The following is a 24,857-nucleotide window of genomic DNA, read 5'->3' on the forward strand; positions in this document are numbered from 1 at the left end:
TCTCAAAACTGGGTGAAAAAAAATATGAAATCCACTTATGTTGATGACTTTTTGCAAATCCAATTTGTTTTCCACGTTGATTCAACATTATCACATATATTTGTTTGGGTTAAAATTACGTGGAAACAACGTTGATTTAACCCGTTTTTGCCCTGTGGATTGTGTGGGGAGCACGAATTTGTTCAACTCAACACTGAGCCAAAGAGCTTTCCTACACGACAGTAGACTACTTATCTCAGAGAAGATGATGCTCTTTGCTGATTGGCCCCGCTTCGTTTCCACCCGCGGGTGCTACTGCTGCTTTACAGTCTGCAGGAGCTGACTGTCACTGTTCACTATAGAGAGCACAGTCAGCACTCCGGCGATTTGCTACCTGTTTCAGATAGACGCACGAGTGCGCTTTACCTCTCCAGGCACAGCCAAATGGACCCGGCGGACTTGACGTGATTATATGTAAAAGGAACCTAAAGAAACTAGCAATGTCTTACAGTTGCATTATGCGCTGCCGCAGGTTATTACTTGTGTGTTTGTTGAGGAGGTAACAGAGGAGGTATTGCATGCCAACATGGATTGCCTTTTTCTTTTGCTATGGACTTTGCCTATCCCACTTGTCAGCTGCACATCAGTGAAGATTTTATCCACTCTGTGGTTCTGGAACACATTGAAGGCAGGTGACAACTGTATAATCAGATACACGTTTAAATTGCAGTAGGCTGCCTGTTACAGTAAACTGTTGCGCATGTTGTGCCATTAACTTGTTCATACCTGTCGTTTTGCAGACGCTGCATATCTACTGCTCACATTCCATTTACTCTGTTTCGTCCACTTTTGCCAGTGACACCAGTGGACTGAATCACGGTTCGTATTTTTGCACGGGCCGGTTGTTTACTTATCTCCATAACAGATAAGAAAATGTTAACTAACAGCATTGTAGTCTGCAACAGTCTGTTATTTTTTTTTACAATCCTTTAGAATGAAACAATAACATAGCTACTGTTCAGAAATAATAAAACGCATTACTTGTATTTGGTGTGTCAGGTTTATCGATGAGTCGCCAGTTAAAGCGCTCATGGTGTCTTGCGCGCATACTGCCTCTCATCTTCTTGGCTGGTAAACTTTAGCCACGCGCGTTATGCCGGTGAAGGAATTCCCTGCAGAAGTTTCCTCATTGAGCAGCCGGATACGGGGCGGGTCAAGTTTAGATGATTTACATTCTTTGATTTACCAGTGAGAGTGGATGTGACTGTAAAAAACGATCTGGATTTGTTTCTGGGCGTTCCTATTAGGCCTACGTGGCGTCTGATACTGTTTCTAAATAATGGGTGTCTCCTTGTTCTTATTGAATACATGTTTATTATATTGATATAGGCTATGATAGTGGAATAACGTTTATGACTTTTGGATCTGAAACATGATTTGATGATGTCTAATACTCCCCTCATAAATCCGTTAAATATTATGACACTGTTTGACCAATTATACTGTGATCAGTATAATTAGACTAGAGGGAATTGAGATTTGTGCAAATGCTTTGTGCAAATAAGATGAACCCATTGGATGTGGGTTTGGTAAGTGACCTTCTCTGTGGTTCTCCTTCAGATTACGTGTTTGTGACGCCAATTGAGGTGGATGCTCAGGGTGGGTATGTGACCCACGATATGCTGCGGCGAGGCCGGAATAAGAGGTCCCTGCCATCCATGAGGGGCCCTGTACACTACAGTCTATCTGCCTTCGGGTGGGACATGCACCTGGACTTACAGCCTTCCATGGTAGTGGCAGAGGGCTTCACAGTACAGGTACTGGGGACAGAGGGCATCACCACATTGGCACAGGAGCCAGCCCATCAGGACTGCTTGTATCAGGGATTTATACACAACTTCACAGCTTCCTCTGCAGCCATATCTACATGTTCTGGCTTGGTAAGTGTCCCCTTGAGTCCTTACACTTGATCCTGTGTCAGGAAACATTCACCTGTTTTTATTTCTTGTGATTTAGACTTTTCATGGATTGCATCTTGTGTCAATCAAACCACCTTTATAATATGCAACGTAAGAGACAGTTCTGTTTTTTAAATTGCTGGCCTTAGTGCCTCTTTCACTATTTCCTCCCTCAGGTTGGACACGCAGATTACATGTCCCACCCCGGACACTAGGCCTCCATAAAACATACCTTTATTTTTGCCAATAGCATCTACCTCTTCTGCTGCCTGCTATTTTGTCCCTTGTTTGCCCTGCTTCCCCATCTCCCTTGTTCAGTACAATTAAACCCAGGGTGAAGTTTCAGCCGCTTGGCTGGCAGTGCTACTCTTTGTATTGTCCCTTTCATTAGTAGTAGCTTCCCCACAATAAAACAGCAGTGACCCATTCTTTTAAAACTGTGCAAGGACACAATGTAATTTGGGAGCAGTTGCAATTGAATAGACTGGAAGGACTCTTTGACCTGTTTTCTCCTCCCCATTTTCTTTTTTTTCTCTCCCAAGGATGACCCGAGGGCCATCAGAAATTCACTTAGTCCACCATTACGTAAAATGTGCTTCTACTTTTAGATTTCAGACGGAAAGGAGGGAGAGCCACATTAAAATACCTACTTTTACAGTAGTACATTAAAACTGGAAAAAAAGGGGGAAGATTGGGAAAAAAAAATGCGCCGGAAAGAAGGTCTGTCTGTTACACTGAAAGAGTGCATAGCCTGGAGGACTTTAACCCCACATGTCATCTCCCCTTCACGAGGAGCTTTGGATTAAGTACAAATGAGGACCCATTCATCCCCATTGATCCTCAGCAGCTTCTTTTGCCCAGAAACGGAGGATAACTGGCAGCCTGTTTGGGTGAGAGCTTGATTTTGTTTTTGTGCAAGAATGAGAATGTTCATTCCGAGTTTGGAGTGGCGCTCCTAGGGAGGATGGTTGCTCTCTCTATGGGCCTATGGAGGGCCCTCTCTGTGGTAGTGTACAGTAGGTCCCCACTGCTGGCACACAGACAGACAGGCTCAGGGTCGGTCAGTCTGCCCACGCTGGTTCTCTTAACTACTGTTTGACAGCATCATGCCTCTAGCAGATGGAGGGGGATTCTGTTTTTAAATCAAGAACAGGCAGACTCTGTATTAAGACCGGGGATAGGGGATTTGCTTAGTAAATCCTGAATAATTTAACATGGTGTTTTTAATTACATTCCTCATGAGAAGGACATGTACTTCCTTTGTGTGTCAATAGTATTTTCTCTTTTTCTCTTTTCTGCTGACCTCAAATGACTTAAAGACACCAGATAAAAACAATAAAAACTAGTACAGCTATTGCTGGTTGCACACAGGAGTTTTCTGCCTGCATTCTCTGGTACCAGAGGCCACGGTGGTTGACCTCAGTCACTCTCTCTTTCAGGGTCGTGCTGGTCTCAGTTCCTCTGTAGTGCAAGTTCAAAGCTGCTGTCCCATTCCTCTGTGAATGCAGGGAGAGATCAATTAGAGCTCTGCTGTCCTCCTCAGGCCACCACACTCCGTACACTGGGTGACAGAGCCAGCCCTTCCTCACAAGGAGCAGTCCCCAAGAGCTGAACTGAACTCAACAAGAACTGTTCCAGCCCACGACCAGTAGGCTTGGATGCACTCTCTGAGACCTTCTTTAATATGTCATTTATTATCTCATTGGACGGCGAGAGCAGTGGTGTGTGGACCAGCTATATTGTTTGGCTGTTGAGCCTTTAGATTGCCCCTTCAGCGGATTCCGGCTCTCTGGCTAAGCGTGTCCGACCATGACAAACTCGACCATGACCTTTCCCAAGCCCCCTCTTCCACGTTAGGCTGTGCGTGTCTCTCTAATCTATAGAGTTACAGCCACACCTTTTAAAGTTGAAGTGTTAGCTGAGAAAACGATGAAACACATTTCTGATAAGACTTCAAGTTCGTCTTGGGCGCATATTTTATGTGGTTGCAATAGTCTGCTTGCATAACAGCGTCAAAGATAACACATTACACGCGCTGTCACTTTTTCTCAAGAGATACTTGATACTCCTGTTGCCGAGACAAAATGAACATTTGTTGTATAATTTTACAGCAAGAAATGCATAATTCTGCAAGAGTTCATATTATATTACTCTATGTGTGAGAGGTTATAGGCCTACAGTCTGTGTCCATATTTCAGTTCATATTCCATTTAACCCATATGATCTTAAATTAGGAATATTCTGTTTATTTACAGATACAGGGATACTCGTGAGTGGGTTGCAGCTTATCCTGAGTAAGACTAAAACCGGGCTATGAGTTACCATCCGGAATACTGTGTGCATGTAAATGTGGTCTCTGCCAGGCATCTCTCCTTTCAGTGTTTCTTATTGAAGCAGGTCACTTTCGCTTAGGTAACCACATATATTCCGAGAACACGTTTTTGTTGTTCTTTGCTTTAGAAATTAGCCTGAGAGGTCTAGGTGTATTATTTTCCCACAACCCCTGTGGAGTTGTAGACCTGTTCTAATTAGGGGGGTAATTGAGTCTGTTTGGATGTGTACTAGGGGTCTTTTTAATGACCCCCAGGTACTAGGGGATGAGTGTGAAAACTCCCCCTTTTCTCTTTCTTTCTCTCATTCCCCAGCGTTTTGCTCTCAGACACCTCAAAGCAAGTTGTTTATTTTGCTTAGTGCCTTATTGATGCCGTTGACACCCTAGAGTGTGGAATAGCACTCATGGACAGTTGTGATATCCATTAACAATGAACTGAGGAAAGGAAACGTATCAGCAGACATGCACATTTGTCTGTCTCGATGAGGTGTAAGTCGCAGGACGTTCCGGCGTGTGAGAAAAAAAAGACGGTCATTCCCTTCCCGTGGTGTGATATTGGTCATATAACCGGTTTATTAGGATTATAATTGGGATTAGTATAGTCCTACATATATTACAAAACATGATTTATAGGTGATGTGGTGGCCATAAATGATTGTCCTGGAGTGAACTTTTCTTTGGAGAGTATCATATTTAAATGCTGTGCACAGGCCTGAAATAAACAAGATGGCTGCAGATCAGTTCTTTCTCAGCACCACATATGACCTACTGTAAGCCACAACTCTCTCTGCTCAGTGTCCCATGGGCTCCATCTCCCCACAATGGGCTCCATATGGATGCAGGGCATACAGGCAGTAGGGCTGAGCCTGATACGTGATGAGGGATTCTCAGGTAGGGCTTTGGGCATTTGTACTTGTCCATTTTCATAAGAGGACTGGACAAATTGGAACGTCTGTTGGGCCTCTGTAGTTACAATGGCTCCCTCGTCCCTCTCATAACTCATAGGCTGTTATGCCACATACGACGTGAGCCGGTCGTGTTGTGAGCGCTGCAGAGGGCGATTCCCTGGTGGTCTCTGTGGTGACAGTGATGTAGTGCCCACCGCTAGATGCCAGTAGGAGAGGGAGCCAGGCCCTCGCCATTCTGCTCTTGTCACAGGCATTGTGCTCGGGTTTTCTCACGCAAGACGAATGAGGAGCGCTGAAGTGGTCGTCACTTCACAAAGCAGAATCCATACATATTCCTCGACGCGTCTGTGTCAGCACAGTAGATGCAGTACAGCTTTTGTTAGACAATATGTTATTTTCCAACAGCGGTTCTGGCTTGTTGTGAGATGAGGATAGTGTGTTGACCGGTATGGCTGCTTTAGTGAACATTTGTCTCTGTGTATAAGACGTGCACAAACATGGTTGCAGAACAAATCAAATCAACGTTTATTGGTTGCGTACACCGATTTTGCAGATGTTATCACAGGTGCAGCTAAATGCTGGTGTTTCTAGCTCCAACAGTGCAGCAATACGATGCAATACAAGACACTACACACATAATCCAAAAAGTAAAAAATTAAGAAATTAAGAAATGTCATAACGAATCCTAGTAACAACCCAAATAGCACTGTAACAGTAATCCAAATGCAATCTCTGCATATCTACACTGGATGAATTTACACAAGATATTCTAGGAATTATATGTACAGTTGTAGATATACCAGAGTGAGCTATGTCAAGAATCCAGTATATACAAAAAATGTGCAGTGTGTATAAACAGTGTCAATAAAATGAAATGTACAGTATTAAAAAAATTAGAATGAGAGAATAAATTATTGAAATACACAGTACAAAACCCAATAGAAAAATGGACAGAATTGCAGGAAATTAGCTTCCGGACCTGAGTCCAGAATCAAAATAATATATATGTATTTGAATGGGGTGTATTGATAGTATATGAATAGAACTGGTGTGTATAGCAGTGATTTTTATTTTTTACCTTTATTTTATCAGCGAGTTATACTGAGACAACGGCCTCTTTTACAGAAATGACAGAAAACACACACATCAAATATAAATACAAAATGCAAGCAGAAAGAAAAAGCACATTCATCCGTAATAAAGTCCCCAATCAGCTGTATAGGATGGACATGACTAGAATACAGTATATACATATAAAGTGGGTTAAACAGTATGTACACATGATTAAAGTGACCCGTGTTCAATGACTGTACAAGGGCAACGGTCTCAAAGGTGCAGGGTAGAGAGTACTGTATGTTAGCCGGCTAGTGACCGTGTCTGTGGTTCAGGGCAGGGTACTGGAAACAATGGTAATAGTAAAGGTGTTAGCTAAATTGAACACAGGACCATATACAGTATATCCCATATTTACTTTAAGATTGAATCCATTTCTCTTTTCCCCTCATATCCTCTTCTTCTCTCTATTTCTGACCTCTTGTGAGTTTGGGATTGACTGAGTGCCAGAAATAGTGGACTTCCCAACTTGGCCACCTGCAGAGTCATCATCCACTGTCAGAGGAAGTTGCTTGGTCCCAACTGGTCTGACAGGAAAATGAGTTGAACCTTGCCCATTCGATTCAGCTGATAAGGGGGCTGTATAACATCATTAGCCATGGTGTTTCCAGGCCCACCTCTGCTTTATTTGGAGAACAAGAGTTGCTCCGTGGGTGTCTATGCTCTTTAAAGGCAATTAGTGACGCCACACACTCTGTGGAATGCTCTATGCTAACGCTGAGGCAAACTCAAATCATTATGGGCCAGGTCGAATGATAGACATGGAGACATAGACCGCTCACACAGACGTGGGCTGTATTTTGGACTGATAATGGCCTGTATCCTTTTACCATAGCTGACAGAAGCTGAGTGATGTGGATGCTCTGGTCTGCATTCACCGACACTGTGGTCACATGTAACGCTGAGCTGGAGTGCAGATGTGTTTTAGAGCTTTATAATCACTGGCTTTGAGTTTCTCACACATCTCTCCCAGTCTTTAATGGCATGTAAGCGCTTACTAACTTAAAATATAATGTCATGGCTGGGAGCCTTAAAAGCAGCTACAGTTTACACAAAAACAAGCTAATTACGTTTTCCCCCCGCGACAGACCCTAAGGAACGAGCTATAAATTGTGTCCCGTACTAACACTGAAAACATGCATGGTCGAAATGTGTAAGGTTATAGTATGTAGTCACAGGCCTCGGAAAACCACATGAAAACAAAAGCAAAGTCATGTCGTAATAGCTTCCATAGGAAAGTCCTCTGAGACCATCGGTGTGTTAGCTAACTTCCAACATGTAGACTGTTGGGTTCGGAAAACTGTCTACTGTCTACTGTCTGAGGAGAAATAGACTGGCGTTGAACAGAGGACATCTCCCTCTAATCTGTGTGACTCTTACACGTGTACATTTAAGGAGATCACTAGAGGTATGCCAGCTTTCCCTGAAGCCTGAGGACCTGGTGTCTCTCTACTCCCAGTGAAATTCAATACATCTCAAGTACTTTTCAGATGACATATGTTATCATGAATAACATCCATTTCACAGCATGTTACTAAACATAACAAAACATGTATTAAATGTATTGCCTGAAAAAATACAGTACATTGAGGTATTAGTATCTGATGTGACTGATATTTTATGGCTACGAGTATGTTTATGATTTCAAGGCATGTTATCCCTTCAGTGTTGTACTTTTACATGTCATCTTACAGTTCTGCTAGTCTTCGCAGGACTCTCACATATATTTCAGGCAGAACAAGAAGAGAGACGCACCACACCGCGACAGATGGAATCAATTTCCTCCTATTAGATATTTTATAGTAAAGTGTGGTATGTTTCTGAGACAAATGGAATACATGTGTGATAATTGAGTGTGAGGTGGTGGGTGGGGTTGGCAGACAATGGGAAGCGCTAGCTAGCTAACGGTGGATTTGCTCCAGGGTGTTGGTTAACTTTGTTGTGGGTTAAAGGGGGGGAGGCACATTACAACAGGAAGTGGCTAGCGAGATTCCAGGCTAATCTGCTAACAGACTGTACACAGATAGAGGTTAGAACCTGGAAGAGGTTCTTTGTCTCCTCCATCTTTGACTCTTTTACAGTTTCAGTCTGTGTGAGTAATTCTGTCGCTGACAGATTTGTTAATGTGACAAGCTTAGCCCAGGGTAGCTGTACAAAACATTTGCAAATGTTAAAAATGGAGTCCAGGGTAGCTGTACAAAACATATGCAAATGTTAAAAATGGGCTCATCTGGGATGAACTACTACGACTATCACCACTGCAAAAAATAGCAGAAAATATAATATCTTTATTGATGTAACGCATAGCCAAGATTTATACAAATAGCATCCATATATCCATGCATGGGCCTATATTGCTTGACAGTGTGCTGTGAGTTAGTTGGTGAGATCCCTAAACTTGTCAGTTCAAAGGGATGGAGCAGGCACCAGACTGACCCGGCTGCCAGATCTTTACAGTGCAGTGGAAAAGTGTAATGAAATGACAGTGAGGGTTGCAATCAAGTCTTGTGGCTATTAAGCCAGTGGAATGGTTTCTAAATCCAGTATAGCATTATGTATCCTCACCATGTTTGTCAGTGTCCTCACACTGTCTACTCCTTGATTATGGCCTGTGTCGGGAGCGAGCTAAGGCTGGTTCACAGGGAGGGGTCCTGGCTGTTCTGGCTGCCCAGCTGTGCTGAAGACATCCCGTACGGTTATTCTCTCTCTGTCTGGACACAATTTTCTAAGGCCTGTGGGGCTCTGCCGAAGTCACGTTAGAGAGCAAGGAGGAAAATGTGACACAGGAAGGCAAGGCACACAAGGTACCCGGTGGCTAGGCCAAAATAGACGTCACTGCATTTAGTGTAAAACCCCTTTGATTGAAACCCATCAGTCGGAAAGGGAAATCACTCTGCCTCAACAAAGCACTGGAGCAACACAGAGAACGAGGCTGACAGACATCGACGGACGCCCGAAGCCATTACTGCCCATTACTATCATGGGAGAAACAGAACCAAGTTTGACAAGAGCCCCTGGGTCACACACAGGGCCTTTTGATCCTCATCGGGGGAGGAATGAGCGATACGAGGTGGTTTGGTGGTTCTGTCAGGTCCTGGGGGAAGAGAGATGGATGGGATTATGGTGGACTTGGCCTCCCCAGAGTGCCCCCGTTGTCCCCCTGTCCTGTCCCAGGAGGTGGGAGTCTGGGAGCGGATGCCTGTGCATGGTGGCAGTCTGCCATGGCCCGCCACTGTTTTCACAACAAGAGCTTCTGCATGGCTCCCGCTTTGTGCGCATATGTTTACTTTGCCACCTGCTAGTCTGGGGAAATGTGGATCAGGAGGGTGAAGGGGGAGGTGGGTGTCACACATAGAGAATGGACAGGGGTCATGGGGTGTGAGGGGTTTGGGGGGTGTGGATGACAATGCACAGCTATTTGAGCTGGATTTGGGGAGTAGGGGGTGAGATTAAATGGTATTCCATGGCCAGACGGAATGTGTGAGGTTCAGCACTCTAGTCAACGATCTCGGACATGGTCAGAGAGTGGAATGAACTGCTTAAGTTGGTCATCAAATGAGAGAAAGGACAGAGGTTTGGGGAAACCAAGAAAAAGGAATTCATTTTTCTTCATTCACCTCTCTTCACTCGGTTCTTTCTCTGTCTCATGAAATCACATCATCACATAAACGAATGACTAGGCAGTACATAATAATATAGTAGTGCTGACCAAAAGAAAATACATCTTTTTTTCCCTAGTCTGCCAATGCTTACAGAGTCCATTTCACCATTATTCCTCTGTTTGTAACTCACAGTGGATGAGGCCAGGTGGATACATCCTGAACACCAGCGCTGTCTAACGCTCTCTTTCCCTGCTGACATGAACATCCACAGTAGTGAACTGATTGCCTGTCAGAGGCCAGGGTGTTTCTCAGCCTGTCTGTCTGGTCGCTCTGCCAGGCGGAATAAACCAAACCCACAAGCCTCTTCATTCTACAGCAACATGACACATTTCACGGACTGCGATAAATGCACGCTCAGCTAGCACAGCACAGCATACTCTTCTAGAACGTCTTGGATGCGGTCGTGGCTGCCAGATTAATGTTAACTGTGTTCTTGTCTTATATTGCAAACCTTAAACTGAAGTGCTGTTGCAAATTGCACAACTTGAACTCATTCAAAACTACACTGGACAAAACTATAAACGCAACATGTGAAGTGTTGGTCCCATGTTTCATGAGCTGAAATTAAAGTTCCTAGAAATGTTCATATATGCACAAAAACCTTATTTCTCTCAAATGTTGTAAGCAAGTTTGTGAAAAACCGCTCTGGGATATGTGGGACACCCACTTGGCCAAAAGCCAGTGACAATGCAGAGCGCCAAATTCAAATAAATTACTATAAAAATCAAACTTTCATGAAATCACACGTAAGATACCAAATTAAAGCTACACTTGTTGTGAATCCAGCCAACATGTCAGATTTCAAAAAGGCTTTTCAGAAAAAGCAAACGATGCTATTATCTGAGGATAGCACCTCCGTAAACAAAGAGAGAAAGCAACCCTGTAGGCGTGACACAAAACGTAGAAATAAAAATAGAAATCATGTCTTACCTTTGACGAGCTTCTTTAGTTGGCACTCCAATAAGTCCCATAAACATCACAAATAGTCATTTTGTTCGATTAATTCCGTCTATATATATCCAAAATGTCAATTTATTTGGTGCGTTTGATCCAGAAAAACACCGGTTCCAACTTGCGCAACGTGACTACAAAATATCTCAAAAGTTACCGGTAAACTTTGCCAAAACATTTCAAACTACTTTTGTAATACAACTTTAGGTATTTTTTGTTGTTGTTGAATTTTACCCCCTTTTCTCCTCAATTTTGTGGTTGAAAGCCATGCGTCCTCCGAAACACAACCCACCAAGCCGCACTGCTTCTTAACACAGCGCGCATCCAACCCGGAATCCAGCCTCGCCAATGTGTCGGAGGAAACACCGTGCACCTGGCGACCTAGTTAGCGTGCACTGCGCCCGGCCCACCACAGGAGTCGCTGGTGCGCGATGAGACAAGGATATCCCTACCGGCCAAACCCTCCCTAATCCTGACGATGCTAGGCCAATTGAGTCTCTGGTGGCACAGCTAGCACTGCGATGCCCAACTTTAGTTATTTTTTTACGTAAATAATCAATCAAATTGTAGACGGGATGATCTGTGTTCAATACAGGAGGAAAACAAACTGTAGCTAGCATTCTGGTCACGCACCTCTATCTAACAGTACACTTGAAGTGACCCTCGTTCTGAACAGGGCTACTTCTTCATTACACAAAGGAAAAACCTTAACCAATTTCTAAAGACTGTTGACATCCAGTGGAAGCAGTAGGAACTGCAAGAACGACCCTTAGAAATCTGGATTCCCAATGAAACTCATTGAAAAGAGAGAGTGACCTCAAAAGTGTCCTCGGGGTTTTACTCAAAGACATGATTCAAACAGTTTTAGAAATATCAGAGGGTTTTCTATCCAAATCTAATATATATATATATATATAATATATAAAATATAATATATACTATATACTAATAATATGCATATATTATCTTCTGGGGATGAGTAGCAGGTAGTTGAATTTGGGCATGCATTTCATCCGGATGTGAAAATACTGCCCCCTGACACCAATAAGTTTTAACATCCCTGTCAGTGAGCGTTTATCCTTTGCCAAGATAAGGCTCAGGGTCAGGGCAGGCAGAATGGTCAGAACTGGGGAAACTAGGAAACAGATCTTGAGAAAGCAGGAAGATGGGAAAACGTGGGTAAGACCTGACAAGACAACACGAACTGGCAGTAGACAAACAGAGAACACAGGAATAAATACACTGGGGATAATGAAGAAGATAGGCAACACCTGGAGGGGGGGTTGAGACAAGCACAAAGACAGGTGAAACAGATCAGGGTGTGACTGTAAACCCCCCCAGGGGCGCCATCTGGTATCCTACCTGGGCACATAACTGGTTGACCATATTGGATGTCCAATATGGGGACCCAGCACCTCTCCTCCGAGCCATAACCCTCCCAGTCAACCAGCTACTAGCATCCCCTTCCCCGCGGCCGAACCTTCAGGAGGTGCCTCACCTTGTACGCCAGTTGGCCCACGATGAGATGGGGGAGAGGGGTGGGCCTGGGAACAGGAGACAAAGGGCTGTGAGACATAGGTTTAATCCTAGACACATGAAAAGTGGGATGAATACGGAGGGTACGGGGAAAAAGAAGATGAACAGCCGAGGGGCTAATGATCTAAAGGTATTTTAATTATAAAATATACAGTGGGGAGAACAAGTATTTGATACACTGCCGATTTTGCAGGTTTTCCTACTTACAAAGCATATAGAGGTCTGTAATTTTAGGTACACTTCAACTGTGAGAGACGGAATCTAAAACAAAAATCCAGAAAATCACATTTTTTTTATTAATTTGCATTTTATTGCATGACATAAGTATTTGATACATCAGAAAGGCAGAACTTAATATTTTGCACAGAAACCTTTGTTTGCAATTACAGAGATCATACGTTTCCTGTAGTTCTTGACCAGGTTTGCACACACTGCAACAGGGATTTTGGCCCGCCCACTCCTCCATACAGACCTTCTCCAGATCCTTCAGGTTTCGGGGGTTTTGCGGGGCAATACGGACTTTCAGCTCCCTCCAAAAATGTTCTATTGGGTTCAGGTCTGGAGACTGGCTAGGCCACTCCAGGACCTTGAGATGCTTCTTACGGAGCCACTCCTTAGTTGCCCTGGCTGTGTGTTTCGGGTCGTTGTCATGCTGGAAGACCCAGCCATGACCCATCTTCAATGCTCTTACTGAGGGAAGGAGGTTGTTGCCCAAGATCTCGCAACACATGGCCCATCCATCCTACCCTCAATACGGTGCAGTCGTCCTGTCTCTTTTGCAGAAAAGCATCCCCAAAGAATGATGTTTCCACCTCAATGCTTTACGGTTGGGATGGTGTTCTTGGGGTTGTACTCATCCTTCTTCTTCCTCCAAACACGGCGAGTGGAGTTTAGACCAAAAAGCTCTATTTTTGTCTCATCAGAACACCTGACCTTCTCCCATTCCTCCTCTGGATTATCCAGATGGTCATTGGCAAACTTCAGATGGGCCTGGACATGCGCTGGCTTGAGCAGGGGGACCTTGCGTGCGCTGCAGGACTTTAATCCATGACTGTGTAGTGTGTTACTAATGGTTTTCTTTGAGACTGTGGTCCCAGCTCTCTTCAGGTCATTGACCAGGTCCTGCCGTGTAGTTCTGGGCTGATCCCTCACCTTCCTCATGATCATTGATGCCCTACGAGGTGAGATCTTGCATGGAGCCCTAGACAGAGGGTGATTGACCATCATCTTGAACTTCTTCAATTTTCGAATAATTGCGCCAACAGTTGTTGCCTTCTCACCAAGCTGCTTGCCTATTGTCCTGTAGCCCATCCCAGCCTTGTACAGGTCTACAATTTTATCCCAGATGTCCTTAAACAGCTCTCTGGTCTTGGCCATTGTGGAGAGGTTGGAGTCTGTTTGATTGAGTGTGTGGACAGGTGTCTTTTATACAGGTAACGAGTTCAAACAGGTGCAGTTAATACAGGTAATGAGTGGCAGAGCAGTGGAGGGTGTGGAGGGCGTATTCAACCCACACGAGTTGCTGGCTCCAGCTGGTTGGGTTTGGCGGAGACAAGGCAGTGAAGATTCATCTCCAGTTCTTGATTGTCTCGCTCCAACTGGCTGTTGGACTGCGGTTGGAAACCGGAGGACAGGCTGGCCCAACGACCCAGTGAGCGTGCAGAACGCCTTCCAGAACCGGGATGAGAACTGAGCGCCCCCACCGGAGACCATACCACTGGGAGTCCATGGATCCAGAAGAAGTGCTGAACCACGAGCTGGGCAATCTCTTTGGCAGAAGGTAGCTTGGGGAGAGTAATGAAGTTGGCGGCTTTGGAAAACCGGTCCACTGTCATCATGGTGGTGTTGCCATTAGACGGGGGAAGACCCTTGACGAAGTCCAGGGATATGTGAGACCAGAAACGGTGAGGGACAGAAAGGGGTTGAAGAAAACCACCCGGAACTTGCCGAGGAGGCTTGTTCTGCGTACAGACCGTGCAGGTGGCAACGAGCACAGAGACGTTCGGGACCATGGAAGGCCACCAAAAGTGTTGCCACACAAAGGCCAGGGTCTGACTGGAGTACGGGTGGCAGGCAAGCCGACAGCGTCAGGCTGGGAATGCTGTGCCTCACGGACCTGCTTCCCCATTTCCCAGCTGAATAAAGTCGCCAGACACGAGGTGGAAGGATGGTCTCGGGGTCCGAGGGTGTAGCCATGGGGCTATATCGGCCTGACAGCGTATCCAGCTTGATGTTCTTGGATCCTGGTTAGTAGGGCAGGGAGAGGTTTAACCGGGTGAAAATTGCCTGGAATTGAGATGCATGGCGTTGCGGAGATATTCCAGGTTCTTGTGGTCCATCCACACAATGAAAAGATGTTCCCCACGCTCCAACCAACGTTTCCACCCCTCCAACGCCATCTTCACGATTCCCCACATCGTAGTTCCTCTCCGTGGCGTTGATGCAATGGGAGAAGAAGGCGCAGGGATGTAACTTGAGGTCCAGGGCAAGCTGAAGCATCGGCCTCTACCACAAACTGACGGGACGGGTCAGGATGAACTAATATTGAAGCAGTGGTGAAGCGGTGCTTGAGTTCCCAGCTGGCGACCATGTGAACGGAACCTTGGGAGAGGTGAGTGCAGACAGGGGGGAAGCCAGGCTGCTGTTACCCCAGATAAAAGTTGGCAAATCCCAGGAAATGTTGCAGCTGCATTCTGGACGTAGGCTGGGGCCAATCCACCACCGCTCTCAACTTCCCGGGATCCATCTGTAGATTCCTTGCATCGATGATGTAACCAAGGAAGGGGATGGTGGGCCGATGGATTTCCCTGCATTTCCCCGCTTTCACAAAAAGCTGGTTCTCCAGGAGACGATGGAGGACCTGTCAGCCATGGAGCACATGGAATGGTGGAGAGGTCTGGGGAAACTACCGAGCACACAGGAAGACGTCCCTGGGCAGGCTGCGCTGACTTCAGACAATGGCCGTGGCGCCCATAATGGCACCACCAGTCCAGTCTATGATGGGATTATGTCTTTGGAGCCAAGAGAATCCCAATACCACAGGAACCTGAGTAGACTTAATCAGCATAAATTGGATTGCCTCGCTGTGGTTCCCTGGTTGATGGGAGTGGTATTGTGAGTGACCCGGCCTATAGAGCACACGTCCAGCATTCTAACATCCATAGGAATGGAGAGGGGCTGGGTGGGGATGCCCAGCTCGGATGCCAGGTTAGCATCCAAAAAAACTCTCATCGGCCCCAGAGTCGATGAGTACCCGAAGAGATTTCGACTGGTTCCCCCACAGCAGGATGGCATGGAAAGGGGTGCGAGTAAGGGGAGAGGAAAAGTTATCCATATGGTCCACCAGAGTACTTGCCACTTCTTGATGAGCCTGGGTTTTTAATGTGCAGGTAGCTACGAAATGTCCCGTAGCTCCACAATATAGACAACTCTGGGTGTGGAGTCGGCATAAGCGCTCAGCCAGAGTCAATCTAGCCCTGCCCAGATGCCTGGACTCCGAAGGAGTCCTCGGCAGCCCTCGGTGATTCCAGAGAGAACTCGGGTGACGTCGGGTTCACTCGTACATGTAGACTTTGGGGTCTCCGGGTTTCTTCGGAGGCAAGGTGGGAATCAAGGTCGAACGAGGGCGACAGGGCACAGATTCCCTCTCCCTCCTACTTCCTCGAAGCCTCCCATCGATCCAGGTATAAATACACTGGGGAGAATTAGGAAGATGGGCGACACGTGGAGGGCGGTGGAGACAAGCACAAAGACAGGTGAAACAGATCAGGGTGTGACAATATGAACGGGAACAGTAAAATCGTTTAAATTGGTGTATGTTGCGTTTATATTTATTTTCAGTATAAATAAAACTGTCAGCCTGTGGTGATGTTTGAAATAATATTTTACACCTCCATATCGTGTGATGGTATAAATAAGGAATCTACAGTTGATGTATTATACATGTTTTATTAATTGGAAAGGTGTTCTGTATCTATATGTCAAACTTTCAAAGATTGATCATATTGCTACGGATTTCCAAATGTAGGACTTGGTGCTGAAGCAGTTGCACATGGCCCATAGACAGAAACCTGACTAGTGAGTAAGTCAAATGCATTTTCAGAGGTGTTACAGTAGCTTGGTGCCTTATGTTCTGTTCTTGATTGCCTAATTTATGAAAGGATATTGTCACTTTTGAGTTGAACCTAAACCCCATCCTCCCCGACCTATTGCTCCATGCAATCATCAAACTACACACACACACACACACACACACACACACACACACACACACACACACACACACACACACACACACACACACACACACACACACACACACACACACACACACACACACACACACATACGTGCGCACGCACACAAACACACACCACAGGGAACGAAGGGTGTTGAAGAAAAGCCTAGCTATCTGCCTCGAAGGATGACAAAGAGACAATATTGGATCTTTTCAATCAGTTGTTGGCTTGCTGACAGGGTTCCATAGAGAGGCTATCTCATACATCGTGGCCCTCCTCTAACATGTAAAGGGAAAGTGAATGCCGCTGTGCTCGGCTCTTTTCGCTAATCAAATTGATTCAGTCCCCGCCAGTTCTAGCTCCGTCAACAGGACCATGCTGATGCTTGAAGAGTAATGGCCTCCCGCCTTAATGAGTTTTTACAGGCAGACTCCGAAAGGTTGTCTCAACACTTTATTGCTTTCTTTGGAGTGTATTGGAATCCTTTAAATGAAGAGCTGATTAATTAAAGAACAGTTTCTGTCAGAGGTCTGTTCAAAAGGAACTTTTTCTCTTTGGGTTGTTGTTTCTGTTGACCTGCAAACATTTTAGACACTACTAGTCAGGAACTTCTCTAACAACCTTTTACCAGTTAGACTCTGACTGCTCTCACTATCACTCTCACTATCATCTATAAAGCTGTCTTGCATCATGCTACTTTATATTTTTTACACTGTATCTGACAGCTGTATCCATGGCAACTAGCTGTACTTAGGTTGTGCACAGGAGTTTTTCTATGGCCGTGTTTGAGAGGTAAACTACGCTGTAACTGAAAACTGTAATTTATACAGTATTGTGGGTTATTAACAACTGTAAATATTCAAACATTTTACCTACTTCAAATTATGGTGGGAAAATGTTGTGGACGAGGAAATAATTGCTGTATTTAGAATGGTATTGTTCCTAGAATACTTGTCATGCCCTGACCTTAGAGAGCTGTTTTATTTCTCTATTTGGTTAGGTCAAGGGTGTGATTAGGGTGGGCATTCTATGTTTCCTATTTCTTTGTTTTTGGCCGAGTGTGGTTCCCAATCAGAGGCAGCTGTCTATTGTTGTCTCTGATTGGGAATCATACTTAGGTAGCCTTTTTCCCCACCTGTGTTTTGTGGGTAGTTATTTTCTGTTTAGTCTCTGTTACCTGACAGAACTCTTAGCTTTCTTCTTGTTACTTTCTTCGAGTGTTTTTTGACAATGAACACTTTTCACGCTGTGCTTTGGTCCACTCCTACCGACGACAAGCGTTACAATACAAGGGCCGGGACGATACAAGTATCGCAATACTAGTTAGTATCGTGGCAAGGAAACAAAACACGAAGCGGATTTAACTTCTTTAGGAAAACAGCCCAAATGTTGGAAACAAAGCATTATGCTGTTATTGTATTTATTTTCCAAGCTATAGCACACAATATTTTACTTACAGCAGGTGTTTAAAGGACCAAAAAGTTTGATCTGCTTCATGTTTTCACTTTTGGGTACTGTATCTTTGGAACGCCAAAAACCTTTTGGGGTGCATAGAATTGTTGTTAATGGCTCATTAACATATTTTAAGGCATGCCTTGTAAGAGGCTATATTTGTTGCATCCACGAGTGAGAATGCTGTACAAATTTAACTCCAATGTGATTATAGTACCCCATCAATTTAAAATGTATAGGGGACAGATTGCAGTGGCAGCAAGTCTTGAACCTTTGGTCTGTCCGTTTGGTCTGTTTTGCCCTGCAGTTGCCAGTTTGAAAGCCGTTATTGAGGCCTCTAGAAAGGCAAGTGATATAAAACACCAAATATGCATAAATACATATTTTTTTACAGTGAAATACAAACCCCTCCCCTCAATGAATTCCATTTATCCATTCATTCATTCTGATTACGGTAGCATTGACTTTTGTAAAGTATAATACAGTCAATTCTGCAGCATTGTACTGTGTGTCATTACACAGTACTTGCTTTGATACCATATTTATATTACAGTTGGTGTACTGCAATATGAAATACATCATTTTACTTGCCACTGAACTCCCTGTAAGTTACTGTCAAATTCACGGCAACCCCTTTACAGTGTAAAAGTTGGTGCTCGATGGTCTCTGAACCCACTACCCTTCTGGGTTAGGAATCCTGTGTTGAGGAGCAGCTGCCCCAGAATACCTCTGATACCCTGTTCTATCATCCTGACAGACAGTAAGTCACATCCCTGTGGGAGCCTGACCTAAGGAAACAGCCTCTTGTCCCAGGGTTTCTTGTGTCTGTGTCTGGTTTGAGATGACTCCTCTCTATTTGTATGTCCCTTCAGGCCTTATCCAAGAACTGCTAGCACACCTCTTACTTACGCCATTCCTTAACACATGCCAATCTACATGACTTATTACTGACCCGACTCTCACCTTCATCCCCCATAATGAATGTTTAATGTTGATGAACACATCTAATGCCCAGGGTTATCTGTGCTCTCCAGTCAGGTCTGATCCGGATGTCTGATGAGGAGTACTTCATCGCTCCCTTGCCCCAGCACCTAGCTGCAGAGCACAACTACAGCTCCCCGAGTGGACACCACCCACACGTGGTCTACAAACGCTCGGCTGAACACAAAGTCCATGGTGGCCAGGGATCAATCCACAGCTCGCAACCTGACAACCCATATCTGCAGCACCATCATCAGCATCACCACGACGACCAGCACGGGAAGCTGCAGAGACAACACTTCTGTGGACGCCGCAAGCAATGTATGTAAGGGAACGTCCTTATTATTATGACTGCCTTTGATTGGCTCGCATGAGAAACACACATTACAGTCACGTGGGACTGTTTGCACAGGACAGTGATAGTAGAGTTGGTAGAGAGACATGCATTGTGGTTTTATCACAGAAACAGAACGCTAACAGTGCAATAACAAATATAAAATAAAGGTCAAAATGTCCCACTACTGATTGTTTATGATGTATTGTGTATAATGTACTGAGAAAGAAAAAGTGCTCAGATAGTGTAGGGTATAAAGTAGCTGGCCTTTATTGAAATTAATACACGCAAGCAGCTTGAGGAGTGAAAGACTTTGAATATTTCCTGCTCTTTCAACTCTCTGCCGGCCTCGTGGTCTTATCAGGGAAAGGTCCAGGAAAAAGGAGGAGCTGTCATTTGAGATCCTTTTCAAAGCATTTTTCCCCCTGTCTCCTCTTTCTCTCTCTTCATATCTCTATCCCTCCCTACCTGCCCTCTATCCCTCTACCATATCTCTGCAGACACTCCCAAGCCCCCTGCTGAGGATCGTCTCGTCATGCCTGATGAGTTTGAGCTCCCAGGCAGGGCGAAGCGATCACCCATCACATCTAACAAGGTGGGGGGCCTGAATGTGGAAACGCTGGTGGTGGCAGACAGGAAGATGCTGGAGAAACACGGCAGAGAGAACGTCACCACCTATGTCCTCACTGTTATGAACATGGTGAGCAGGGGAGGGACAACAGTCAGTCAGTCATCAGTCATGTAACATATCCCGAAGTAGGTTTTATCCTAAAGAAAAACCCTGGCCTAATTCTTGACCAACAATGAATGTCATGATTTATGTATTTATTTCACACAAAATGTTAAGCAACGATTAATTTGAACCAAAATGTTATGTTTTAGGTTTCCAGCCTTTTCAAAGACGGCACCATCGGAACTGATATCAACATTGTGGTGGTCAGCCTGCTTCTTCTAGAGCAAGATCCAGTGAGTCACATCGAGTGCCTGACAATAAAATCACCAGCCTCCACAATGTCATGAATTCTCCAGTCTCCCTTTATGATCTATTTCCTCTCTGTCTCCTCCCCAGCTCGGCCTGTCCATCAACCACCACGCTGACCAGTCTCTCAACAGTTTCTGCCAGTGGCAGTCGGGCCTGATCGGGAAGCGCCACGACCATGCTGTGCTCCTCACCGGCCTGGACATCTGCTCTTGGAAGAATGAGCCATGTGACACCCTGGGTAAGGTCTCACCCCAGGGGGGATGGTGGGGGTAGGGGGTGAAGCAGGTCAGCCAGGGCCCCTGTTGGAGATTAGAGCCCTTAGTCATGGTGCTGCTGGGGGATTAGACAGCACCAGAGGTCATGGGGTCACTTCCAGGGTGGGCGGGATCCTACATGCTCTGCCTGGACTCCCTCCGGCAAGGGATTTCACCTACACTAAATACACCCTTGTCAAAGCTCACAAACACACACTTACAGTATAGCCATGCATACACGAGCGCACGCACTAACACGCACATACATGCACACACCCACACACATCTTACACCCATCCCGTTCTGTCCTTCTCTTCAAAAGTGTAAACGATTGGCAGCATTGTCAGATCAGTTAAAACTGAAGCATCAGCCAACAGCTGTAATTAATTAGTCTTAATGGCCCTAAACCACAAGTATGCACTTTGGGACGTACAGTATGAGGAGCAAGCAAGGCCTTGATTTAAATATGCTCTTTGTAACACAACCCACAGCCTTCATGCTACTATACAAAGTGTTCATGTTGTCCGTGGACCAATTAAACCGTACAGGCTGCATTTATTGCCATGTAACAGCAGTCTTGGCTCACTCTAAAAGCAGGATTTGAATATTTGAGGTTGGCGATAGTAAAAAAAAAAAAAAAAAAAAAAAAGTTTGTCTTGTCACACTGCCTATGGCCTTCCTTCTCCCAGAACAGTTATGTTGTCTGGCGGTTTTTGTAGATAGACATAGTAGTTTTGTATGAATACATATTTGAGCCTGATATCTCCCCAACTTTACACCTCTCCTTCTCCCTCTTCCTCTGCTTATCTCTGCAGGTTTTGCTCCTATAAGTGGAATGTGTAGTAAATACCGGAGCTGTACGATTAATGAAGACACAGGACTGGGGTTAGCTTTCACCATCGCTCATGAATCAGGCCACAAGTAAGTCCATCAATGCCCTCGCTATTAGCGCTAGCCATTAGCTTTAGCTTCACATAGAGCAGAATAGACCCCCATATATTTTAGGCGAACAGGAGAACACCTAGTACAGGCGATGAACTTGTTACTATATAGTTGCGACGTGATGGCTTTAATTTACAGTGCCACATCAAAGAAGGATGAGTCCATTTAAAGCAACAAAAAAAATGCAGATCGAAACAATAGCATTGTGCTAGCAAAGCACTTAATTTGCTCCATGACAACATGTGAAACCATATGAAGTGCCACAGGCGATGGGTATGCTCGGTTTGTGTTTACACATTTCCATCGAGATAAGAGGCTGTTTATATTTGACATTTGAGATTTGAATTATTACGATAAAGCCCTTTGTCTGCTTGGCACTCTCTCAACACAAACGGGAAAGAAGCTGTTCCTTCGATACGCCGAGCTGGTAACATGTCAGAATTCCTGTAATTTTCAATGGCTTAATCACTCCCAGAATTTGCACATTGTTGAGATGAAAACCACTTCCAGGCCAAATACCATTAATCACTGACAAATTGAGGAGATGTCATTTCTAAATAGATGACGTTGTCTTTTACAGACTAGTGAACCTCAGCTATGTACTGTACTGTAGGAGGGTAGACCGAAGCGTTTTTAATGCTGTATCAACACATGCCTGTTTATAACACATGTTTCTCAACCAAAACGTGAGGCTATGTTAGAAACGTGTGACCCATCACACTCCATGGAGCTTAACGAGTTTTATAAAACTAAAATCTTTTAAGTTCACTAGGGTAAGAGTTCCGAACTGACCAGTTGAGTTCTGACCTGAGGTTGGACATTAACAGTCTCTCTTTCGTTCTCTTTCTCTTTCTCTCTCTCTCTCTCTCTCTCTGTCTCTCTCTCTCTCTCTCGCTCCGTCTCTCTCTGTCTCTCTCTCTCGCTCCGTCTCTCTCTCTCTCTCTCTCTCTCTCTCTCTCGCTCTCTCTCTCTCCTTCTTAATGATCTGTCTCTATGGCAGTTTTGGGATGATCCATGATGGAGAGGGGAATCCTTGTCGGAAAGCAGAAGGAAACATCATGTCTCCAACCCTGGCAGGAAACAACGGGGTCTTCTCCTGGTCTGCCTGCAGTCGCCAATACCTCAGCCACTTCCTTGGGTAGAGCCTTATAAATGAACCTCTGATATGGCTGCCATGCATGTAATGATGTAGTGTGGTTCTCATGCACCTGTTTGTGTTTATTAGTCTTTAATGATAGGTCCCTGTCCTGTTCAGTGTTTCTTGGTTTTACTCCACAGAACAGCTCAAGCGTCGTGTCTGGTGGATGAGCCCAGGCAGATTGGGCAGTATAAATACCCAGAGAAGCTCCCAGGCCAGCTTTATGATGCTGACACACAGTGCAAGTGGCAGTTTGGCTCCAAGGCTAAACTGTGCAACCTGGACTTTGTCAAGGTAGCTGACACTGAAATGCACATTCGTTAGTGGGTCGCACGAAGCTGTTTGACAAGTGTGCTACTGGGAAACATGGGTAGGGTTTAACCCAGTATTATCTCATTTGCATGATCTTTGTGGGACAAACCATTTTATGTTCAAAACAGCCGTATTTGACCTCCAATTACAGTATTCAAAACGGGTCCAACAGACTTGAACACAACCCTAAGGAAATGGGCCTCTTTAACCTTCCACTATACTACATTCAACAAGACATGCATTGACATGCAAATCCAGCATGAATAAGGAACGGGTCAAGAAAGGGAGGTTGTGTGTGGGAAATCAACATCCACACCAGTCCATCTGTAGGATTAGTGCTCATGGTATAGGTTGAGCCATTGTATAGTCCCCATACAACCTTTTGTGTTCTCCTGAACCCCAGCCCTAAGTTTGAACCCGTCTCCTGAACCTCGACGTAGGTGACTCCACATCCTAATTAACAAGGATTTGGGATGTTTGCCTCCCTGTGTTTCTTCCCCCTGTTGGGATTCTGCAGTCGTTTCGCACTGTGCAGAGGAGAGCTAATTAGCCGCGTGCTCTGTCCTTAAGGCTGGCCGTGGCACACTAGCCCAGTCAGTCTGCTGCAGAGCTAGATTAGCACGGAGGGGACAAGCTCTCTCATAACCCCGGTCTCGCTAGCTGTTTGCCAGATGCAATCGGGCGGCACGCCAGCGTGGCACAGGTCCACTGCCTGGCTCCCAATGCCTCATCTCTCCATACTTACCACTGCATTGTGGGAAGGAATAAAAGATACATGAATAGCGTGTTTCAGGGAATACAATGATTGGTTTTGACAGTTTTTTTGGAAATGGGGGGGTTATTGCTTGTAACCATGGCAGTGGGGTGTTGGTGTTGTAGTGGTGTTGTTCTGATGAGTGGAGGCAGATGCTGGACTCACTGTTTGGTGTGTCTGGTCACTCGGCAGGACATCTGTAAGTCACTGTGGTGCCACAGGACAGGTCACCGGTGTGAGACCAAGTTCATGCCAGCCGCCGAGGGCACCAGCTGTGGGACTGACCTGGTAAGTGTACCATCTGTTTCCATGGCAATGTTGCCCATCGTGAACGGGATGGAAGGAGACAGGGATTTCTATATATCAGTATCACTCAATGTAACACGCGTTTTAACACACACAGACGTAAAACACACACAGGGACGCGTACACAAATGCCCAAGGTACAAGAACCAGCACAAAAGACAGGTTCCCTCACAAATCCACATATGCACACACCTGCAGGAGCGTTTTGTGCATTGTTAAATGTCCCCTAAGAACACAAGGCTCCTATTCTTTTTCCGCAGTGAAAGATGATAGTGGGAGAGAGAGAAAGGTGGTGATGTGTGTGAGTGTGTGGTTTGGCTCAGATAGGCCTAGGTCTCCAGGTGTGGTGCTGGGCATTCACCCAAACCAGGAACCTCAGCGTTGGGGCAAGCCAAAGATCCTACCACCGATACTAACTCAACATTTTCATTTTTTTTCTCTCCATCCCGCCCTCATCCTCCCCCTCATCTCTCTCTCTCTCCCTCTCTTTCTTTATCTCTCTCTCTCTCTCTCTCTCTCTCTCTCTCTCCTCTTTCAACAGTGGTGTCGGCGAGGCCAGTGTGTGAAGTATGGTGACCACGGTCCGAGAGCTGTCAACGGTCAGTGGTCAGGGTGGTTTGAGTGGTCGGACTGTTCCAGGCCCTGTGGGGGAGGGGTTATGTACAGGGAGCGATCCTGCACCAGCCCCAGGTACAGTACTGTTAGCCATACTAGGGGGTCAGGTG

General features: G+C 45.3%; 1 protein-coding gene across 1 annotated transcript in view; it reads left to right on the forward strand.

Moving 5' to 3' along the window:
- Positions 1–354: 354 nt before the first annotated feature.
- The window catches only part of LOC135554162 (A disintegrin and metalloproteinase with thrombospondin motifs 18-like), a 50,515-nt gene continuing 26,012 nt past the window's right edge, over positions 355–24,857 (forward strand). The window contains exons 1-12 of the mRNA XM_064986270.1: positions 355–667; positions 780–858; positions 1,600–1,919; positions 19,164–19,431; positions 19,945–20,144; positions 20,327–20,410; positions 20,514–20,664; positions 21,496–21,601; positions 22,623–22,760; positions 22,901–23,054; positions 24,019–24,114; positions 24,674–24,822. Coding sequence (XP_064842342.1) covers positions 566–667; positions 780–858; positions 1,600–1,919; positions 19,164–19,431; positions 19,945–20,144; positions 20,327–20,410; positions 20,514–20,664; positions 21,496–21,601; positions 22,623–22,760; positions 22,901–23,054; positions 24,019–24,114; positions 24,674–24,822 — 1,847 coding nt within the window. The 5' untranslated portion in view covers positions 355–565. The remainder of the gene's footprint in view (positions 668–779; positions 859–1,599; positions 1,920–19,163; positions 19,432–19,944; positions 20,145–20,326; positions 20,411–20,513; positions 20,665–21,495; positions 21,602–22,622; positions 22,761–22,900; positions 23,055–24,018; positions 24,115–24,673; positions 24,823–24,857) is intronic.

This window comes from Oncorhynchus masou, chromosome 2, assembly GCF_036934945.1.
Source record: "Oncorhynchus masou masou isolate Uvic2021 chromosome 2, UVic_Omas_1.1, whole genome shotgun sequence".
NCBI lineage: Eukaryota > Metazoa > Chordata > Actinopteri > Salmoniformes > Salmonidae > Oncorhynchus > Oncorhynchus masou.